This window comes from Astatotilapia calliptera, chromosome 1 (genome assembly GCF_900246225.1).
Source record: "Astatotilapia calliptera chromosome 1, fAstCal1.2, whole genome shotgun sequence".
Lineage (NCBI taxonomy): Eukaryota > Metazoa > Chordata > Actinopteri > Cichliformes > Cichlidae > Astatotilapia > Astatotilapia calliptera.
This window is the reverse complement of record NC_039302.1, coordinates 8,464,648-8,473,621: the sequence shown is the minus strand read 5'-3', so window position 1 is coordinate 8,473,621 and position 8,974 is coordinate 8,464,648. Positions and strand designations below refer to the sequence as shown.

General features: G+C 40.2%; 1 protein-coding gene across 1 annotated transcript in view; it reads right to left on the bottom strand.

Moving 5' to 3' along the window:
* Positions 1-8,129: 8,129 nt before the first annotated feature.
* The window catches only part of ddb1 (damage-specific DNA binding protein 1), a 52,011-nt gene continuing 51,166 nt past the window's right edge, over positions 8,130-8,974 (bottom strand). The window contains exon 27 of the mRNA XM_026162014.1: positions 8,130-8,801. Within this exon, the coding sequence (XP_026017799.1) occupies positions 8,718-8,801 (84 nt within the window). The 3' untranslated portion in view covers positions 8,130-8,717. The remainder of the gene's footprint in view (positions 8,802-8,974) is intronic.

Sequence of the window (8,974 nt, the reverse complement as noted above, 5' to 3'; positions counted from 1 at the left end):
AGAACAGAATTGAATTTGTGACAAATACAGTAACAGGAGCATAGATTGACTAACGTAAGTGGATTTTCTAGTTTTCTCTTGTTCCTTGAACACAGTGGATGTTACAGACAGCAGGGAGCTTGGAAATGTCTAAATGATTGTCTTTGAACAGAAAGATCAAATATAATTTAGCTTCCAGTTTAAAGAATTTGCTGAGATTCCCATTTCAGAACCACACATCTTTGAAGCACTTCTTTATTTTAGTTATTTATTTTTAACCTGTGTCAGAAGATAAATTGGAGACGGCACAGACTGCCAGTGGCCCACCAAAAAAATCCTGCAGTGAGGTCAGACGACAGAATCAATATAAGATGAACCAAAAACAAACTTTTCCTCTGTCGCAAGCGGTTAAAACTTTCTTCATGTCGCTCTGTGGCTTAAAATGTGTCTCAGCTTCACTTCCTGTTGTTCACATATTAAGATGATGTGGTTCAGAGATCATTTACATAAAGGTTTGGCATACTTAGCTGATGAGCAGAGCACCTTCAGGTTTTTGAGTACTGCCTTCCATCTGATATAAACGTTTAAGGAGACCCTTGAGCTGAGTGCAAGCAGGCTCACATGCACAATTTAAGGCAGATGTTAAACTTTTATATACCCTTAAGTGAGAAGGGGTCACAGCTTTTGTCACAAAAAATAATTCCTAGACATGAATTCATAGAATTGTCTTATTTGCAGAGCAGGCAGGGTCCGTCTCCACCGGGTTGTTTAGACTGCAGCACCTCGATGAGTGCATGGACGAAAATGAAAATGTGTGCAGACATTTAAGATTCCCGGTGGAGAAGTCATGCCAGCTTTGATGCTTCCACAGCGTTTCTCCTAATGCCCCAGTTTGCTGACATGTCTTGACAAAAATGTTGAAATGTGAATGAGCAGTCGCGTCCTTCTCGGGTTGAATAATAAAGCAGAAATCAGAAAGTCAGTCAATCAGTGGAGGGCTAAAGCTGCTGAAAACTCAGCCTTCTTAGGGTTTTCTGGAGTTTTTCTTTTTTATTGTTGTTGTTGTTGTTGTACAATTTGGTTGCAGCCATGAACACAAAGCCAACGCCACAGGAAGCTGTGTGATTCTTGTTTGTCTCCCTGCTCTGTTGAGCGAGTGCACGACTACTACCAGATTACAATCTCCGCATGGTTATCAGAGAAAATCGGTGTTATCAGACACTTGCCTCCAGTCAACTAAAAATAAATAAATAAACTGAAAAAAAAAAAAAAGATTTGCTGCCTAATGTAGGGCACCTCAATTTGAATATTTCATGCAGTACACCCGAGCATCAAAACCAGTCCCATCTGAAGTTAACGCGATTAGAGGCACTGCATCATTAACACAATCGGGCGGAAATGATTGTGCAGGGCGTGCATTAGTGGTCTCAAGAACAGTTTTCCATCAAATTTTATCTTCAGTGTAATTTCACGGCGTAAGCTGTGCTCATTTCTGCCTCTAATTTAAGAAAGAGATGGCTGCTCTTATCACTAGTACACAGAGGAGCACTCATCGTTCCTTTTGAGTTGGGCTATCATGTGTTCCGTGCATTTGCCTGAAATCTTCACATCACCCTGTCAGCGTTCGCACACGTCTCCATCTTCCTACGCAATTACGGATAATTGTGGTATTGGAAAGGCAAGAGAGGAAAGCAACACTGCAATCTTCTAGTAATCCAATTCCACAATAGTTCTGCAGGGTGTAAAAAATCTAAAAGTATTAGTGCACATTTTTTTTTCTTCCCAGCAACACAATGAGAAATTATTTCAGTATTTTGACATTTGAAATTTTTCAAAATTACACCTGGAAGGAATTCATTTCGTATTCCGGCAAACAAGATACCTTGGGCCTGGACTGGGATGTAAGACGGAAATGCTGAAAGGACAAAGAACAAAACAGCTCTGATCACAAGCTTGCAGAAAGGAGACAACAAACGGGGCACGACAGCCCCTCAGCTGCAGCAGGACAGGAATGGCAATAATAAATTATGTGCCAGAAAGTAGGGGCTCCCTGCCAGGGTCGAAAGCATTAACCATGCTGTTTAGAGTCCATAAAATAGTCCAGTTGTGCGCTGGAGGGGGAAACACGTTTATCTGGGGACAGTGTGGAGTCCCGCTTGCTTGAATCTGTGACAAAGACATCAGGCTTTTTTTGGAGACACGAGTAACCACAATATGAAAGGCAACTGGTGCAAAAACGTGCAGAGCTGTCAAAGGAAAATCACACGAAAATGTTTTGGTGGTTTCAAACTGGGTTTCAAACTCAGGTGCAGTGCAGAGTTTCCCAACCTGAGGCTGGAAAAGTGTAGGCGGAGAGGTATTGGCAGCGGGAATGAAAAGGTTCACATGTTTAAGTTTGACTAACAAGAAGGGACACCTCCATTATCACTTCTTACTATTTTTCAATGAACTTTTCTCTTGTGAGAACCCAAATTTGTAGATCATTGAACTGCTGCATCATAAAGTCTGAAGAATCTGACCGGGACGTCTGTGTAGAACATTTGCTGTCATTTCTACAGAAACCTCACGTGTTCTTTCAAGAGACAATCCTGACATAATTCTCCATCCAACTATTAGTGGCAGTTATCAGGTCTACCGCCTAATGCAACATCATTAGTGCCTTAAAGACTTTAGACACCGCCTGAAGATATATGCCGTTATTGTTCATAATTCTTAGGCAGCAAATCTCAAGAATTAGTTATATTTATTTTATTTTTCCCCCACCCTGAGTTAGAAATCTTCACTTGCGTGCAACAAATTCACCAGTTTTATTCCTGCCTATACTCTGGAGGGATTTTCATGGAGAGGGTTCTTATATTATTCAGAGGTTGAATTATAGAACTTTTCATTTATGGAAACATTGTTGCACAAGAAAACGTTAAAAATGGATCACTAAGCCACACAGTTGGTGCTGGATGATGGGGTTTTGTTTTGTTTTACTACAGAGTCACAGTTTGGGAAAATCACATATATATATCACACTTTAAAGATTCCCTAATGAACTAAATGTGTATTGATCCAAGAAATGTAGTATGTGTTCCTGACTCACAACTACAGAGACCAGCAAGGGTAACCTAAGAGTAAGGACTAAAAACTAAAACTAAAAGTGTGCTTTAGCAATTTAATCAAACTATGACACTCGAGGAGTCTGCTGAAGCTCTCTGGGAGGGATGTTTTGAAGCCGGGGGCACCGACATCAAAGACTCAGTCACTTTTGGCACCGGGAATGGCCGGGGGGGGGGGGGCTCTCTAGCTCTGGCTCAGTGGGATTAAGAGCGGCCATATGTAGCTGGGGGCCAGACCAAGCGGAGGTGCGAAAAACTTCTCAGTGAAAAGAGTCAGCCCTCCGAAACAGAGCTGCAGGGCTCCTCTCTGAGTACACCTGTTTAGAATCAGCAGATAACCACATGTCAAAAAATCTGAAATGAAATTATCTCTTTGAGCCTCCCAGCTGCTCCAGCAAAGCTGCAAGTTTATGATATGAGAGTGCAGATGTAATGGACAGTTGCCAGAGGTGGTTCTACATGATTGACCTTCACCCATTTAAAGGAGAGTGTGATACGTGAAAGAATATCACCCATCAGTGATGGGCAGTGCCTTGCAGGAGGCCTTGTATGCAGCTTGAAACCCATCATCGGGTTAGAAAGAGTACATGAAGGGAGAAAGGGCTAACAAGCCACATACACGTTTCTTTTGGTTATTTTTTCTGCTGCGTATTGCTTGGTGTTATTTATAGTAATTTGAGTTCAGAGTTCACAGACGAGCCTTCAAAATAGAATTAGTGGAACTTTTCTCAGAAAAAGAAAAACAGCTGCTGTTGTTCTAAAACTAAAACCATTAGCTGAAAGATGCCAGAACCTGCTCAGAGCTTTAAGGTCAACATGATAAACACATGGGTTAATCATCACAAGCAGCTCTTTTTATGTTACACACCAGTATGCTAATCGTTTCTGCTGTGGACGTAACATATTTAACAGTGCCGCTTTAAGGTTGTGTCTTTTGTAGTTGAAGAGCTGATTTTAGCGTGCATGTTAGGAAAGGATAAAAATGTCTTCCTTTGGGTTTTATGAAGACATCTCTAAATCCAAATGTATTTGATTTACAAGTCTGAGGTCAACACAGTGATGTTAGCCTACTGATTCTCCTCTGCTTTAACTATGATGCAGTGCTGCTGGGTGGCAAAGGAAGCAGTCTTTTGTGCAGCGTATGACACAGTAGACGTGCCATAGAAGAAAAAGCACCGACCCACTTAATAGCATTAGGGTCATATCAGCCTCAATCCAGCACAAGGCTTCTGCTGGACTGTCTCAGATTTGCATAAAAATGTATGCAAATCAAATTTATGACAGAAAAATCTCTTTTTTTAACAAAATAATTCCACTAGAGGTTTGAGTGATAGCAGCGCAGGTTAATCCTGACTGTACAAAGTTGTAATCATATTTAAATACAACCCCAGGTGAAGAACAACACATGACACATTGCACCATGTCATTAATTATTTAACAAACACTTAGATCCAGCTTTAGCAGCCATGATCATTTTCTTTATGCCTTTATCAGTTTTTCGCATCATTGTTGGGGAATTTTGGCTCACTCTTATCTTTACAAAGCTACTTCAGATGGTTAAGATTTGCAGGAATTCATTTAATCACAGTTCTCTTAAAGTTCCATCAAAGTGTTTTAATCAGGTTGGACTTTGAGTTCATAGCTGGCTCAATGACTGCAAAGTTCCCAGGTCCTGTGGCTCCAAACAAGCCCAAATCATCACCCCTCCATCACCGTGCTTGACAGTTGATATGAAGTGTTTGTGCTGATATGCTGCGTTCGGTTTTCTCCACACTAGCCACTGTCCAGCATAGTCAAATGTCTCCAATTTGGCCTTGTTCGTCCAAAAGGACACTGCATCAAACGTCTTATGATATTTGTTCAGATGCAATTATTTTTTTCAGAGAAAAGGCTTTGTTCTGGCAACACAACAAAGCCGCTACTTGTTCAGTCTTTCGCTAATTGTATTCTCATGAATTTAACAGGCTAACTGAGGTCTGAGTCTGAGAGCTCTTAGGTTTTTTTTTGCAGTTTCTCTGAACATTGCACAGTTTGACCTTAGAGTGAATTTGCACTTCTGGGAAGACTGGCTGCGGCCTTAAATTGTTTCCACTTGTGAATAAAATCTTGCTCACTGCAGAATGATGGACTTCAAATTGTTTAGAAGCGCCCTCATAACCCTTCCCAGATTGATGGGAAGCAGCACATGCTTCTCTAAGATCACTGCTGACGTCTTTCCTTCTTGACATTATGTTAAGATACACCCAAACACTCCAATCCAGGAAACTGCTAACACGTCTCCTTTCTTAAAGGCGCTCACATAGCTGATGATCAGTTAATAAGAGACATTTAATTAGCAGCACCTGGCTCCAACTGACCTCCTTTACTTGGTTTCTCACACGGCACTTCTGAATTTTGGATGAATTTTTGTTAAATAAGTCATGGCATGGTGTGGTATGTCATGTGCGGTTGTTCATCTGAAGTTGTTTTTACATAATTTATGTTTGAATGTGCCCTGATACATCAAACCTTAGAAGTGAAGGAGTGTGTGCTTTCTTTCTGTGGAAACGGGGTGAACTTGCTGTCAAAACATGCAAAGCCATCGTACGTAGTCATGCTTTCAGTTTTATGGTTTAATGGTGACAGATTTCCAAAACTCTTAAATGTGTTTTAAGCGAGTAATTATGCAGGCTTTGTGGAAACAGCTAGGGGTTAAAGCCTCCATTATTTAATACAAACTGAGATGAAGTGAGACAGATTTTAGACATAAACAAATCATTAAAACTTGCATTCAGTTACTAAATACAATGAGCCATGGGGCTCTACACAGCCACCTTAAAGCGTTAGAGTCTTGGTTGTTTCAGGGGTTTTTTTTTGCCCTGTTGTCTGAAAGGGATTAGCTGAGTTTTCAATGAAAAATGCATGGCGATGTTTTTTTTGGTTTTTTCGCTTGAACCTCAGGGCTGATTATTTCTTTTAGTCCTGAATATTTCATGTTATAAATGTATTTTAACATAACATGTGAAAGCAAGCAAGTTTGCAAAGGCTTAAAATATTTAAGATCAGACATAATAGTTCAGAATATATTTGTGTGTTTTAAACTTTTAGTGAGGGCTGACCGCTTTGTTAACATTCGGGTTGAGGATGGACACACCCCTGGAGATCTACAAGGGGAATTATTATTTAACGGTGGAACAAAACATTGGGTCAAAGCGCCACATTAACCATTTTAAAGCTTAATATCTTACAGCAATGTTGCCTGGAGTGCTTTTTTATAAACCTTGCATTAACATTAAGAATGAATGCTGTGATATACACGGTTACATAGGGGGCTGTCACTGTGTCCTGCTTTCTGGTATGTCCTTGGTAAGGCATCAGTGTAGTGTGTATACACACAACTTACAACATGTGACTTACACAAAATAAAAAGCAGCAGTACTCAGAGTGATATGAGTTTCCATCACAGAAAATTGAATCCCCCATCAGTGAAAACAGGTACAAATATTGAGTTGACGTATTATTTTTAATGTCTGCACTCTAATTTGATTTCTTTGTGACATGTACAGAGGTCTCCAGTGAACTCAGAGTACAGTGGGTGTGAAGATGGAGGCAGAAGCAGAGCAAAAATGCCTTTGGATGGTGACAGTGGGACAAAAATAGCTCAGGAGAATTGGCAGTGGACTTTCGCTGCCAGTCAGTGACCAGTTTCCTTCAAAATCTCAGTGGAGAGAATCATTTCTAAAAGGCTGGTGTGCACAGTCAGCCCAGCAGTATTTCCATCTGTAAGACCTTTGATACCTTCAACAGGAGACGCTGCTTTATTCCAATCTGACATTGTTTACTGAAGATGAAGAGGAATGTGCACACGACATAAATTAATGAGATGCTTGAGAATACAATGCACAGCAGCATTCTGAATTTCAGCAGGTCTGATAAAGAAACACAGATGAGACTCTGCGTGCTCGGTACACAAACAGATTTACTGTCCCAGAAACACTTTTTAAACCAATTTTTCTTTTTTTTTTTTTTTGGGGGGGGCAAGTTCACTGTGGCTGTGGCGCTGACAGTAGCGAGTCAGCATTAACTGCAAATAAAACCCAAGGAGCTGTATTAATTTGATGAACGAGGCTGACTGCAGAGATCGTAGAGGGCACCTTCTGGAAGAATATTAAATAGTTGTACATATAAAAACGGGAAAAGACTCAACTTTGCAACCTAAATAAAAACAGTGCCGCCTGAATAAAGAGGCTATAAAGTTGTACGTTAAGAGCCGTGCCAGCCGAGCAGTGACATTTTTAGATTCTTTACATAATTATAAGTATTTATACTGCACTATAAAACCCTCCATTTCAGGTAAAAAGTACTAGCAATGTGCACAATTAAGCAGCACTATCTATTAATCTCTGATATCCTGGTATTTTAGTCCCGGTCTCATGTTTTGTTTTAGTGTTGTTTGATGTGAAGCACTTTGTGATTCATCTTGAATCTGCTCTTTAAATACATTTAAAAACTCAGTTGAAGATATTATTATTTTATCTCAACTGATTATTTCTTATCGCTTTTTAACAAAACAATGAAATTAAAGAAATTGCATTTTCCCATTTTAAAAGCTGGAATCAAAACTGTTTGCATCATCAGCCCAATGCAATTTAATTAAAGCTTAGTTATTAAAGCTCAGAGCAGCAGGATCACAGCACTTTGGCTAAACTGTAGATAAACATGTCAAAATGATGCAGTTTAGTGCATGTAATGTTCAATATGGGTAGTTGAAGTTATTAGTATAATTGTGTTTTATCAGTTAGCACCAACCACAAATAACAGACAACGGGGATGTCTACATCTTTGCAAGTAAATGGCTCATATTAAACCTATCAGCTGCAGAGACTTTAGATTTGTTAATCCAGATGAGCTCCATGAAAAGCAAGAAGTTTAAACTAGTATGCAGAAGTCTTCATGAGTAACTCTAATTATTGACTTTTACATTAATTACTGACAGCGGTAACCTCGAGTGATGCAGTGCACCAAGGCTTGAGTTTGGACAACAATCAAGAACCGGAGATAAAGATGTGAAGAGTACTAAAGCAAAGTTTATTAGAATTAACAAAGAAAACATCACAAAGACAAAATATCTATAAATCTATCTTATTTTCTTTGTCATACAGCAAGTTTACTCCAGACTTGACGAATAAACTTGGGAACTGTAAAGCAGTCACATTTAAAAGGTGGGGTGTAGACAATCAGCTAACCTTAAACTGTCACAAACATCCCAGAGAACAGCTTCTGTGTGAGGAAAATCTCTGGATTTTTCCTGTTTATATTCCACACACACACACGCGCACTCGCAAACACACAAACAAACGCACGCACTCAGACCAGTGTTTTCACTTCGGTCTTTCTGTTGTTCAGACAGGATGCTACGCACTTTGCCTGGAGACTCTCGTCTAAATGAAGAGTGCTACAGTCATCGTGTAGCACCTTCAGGGTCTCAACAGGTGACAAATTATTGAAGTCTGGCAGATGACCATGCGCACATTGTTTATTTATAATTATTTACATATCTGCAAAACAACCAAACCGTTCCCTTCGTCAGCGTCTTCACTACGCCTCGGGACCGTCCCCTCGCTCGCTCGGCGGGGCTCTCGATGCCACTGGAAACTAGTGGATCCTTGTCAGCTCCTCTACAATCTTAATCACCTCGTCCACTGTGGCTTCACGCTTCATGCCGCTGCCGTCATCGATCTGAAATTGAATGACAATTGGAGCTATGAGGCTCCAATACTGAGACAAACCCCCCCCCCCAGTGCCACTCAGCCTCACTCCTTCACCTGCATTTATTATTTCACTTGAGTGGACATGAAATGATCTAAAAAGCTTCTGAAAAAAATTACTCAACGCTTAGTTTCTGCCAATTT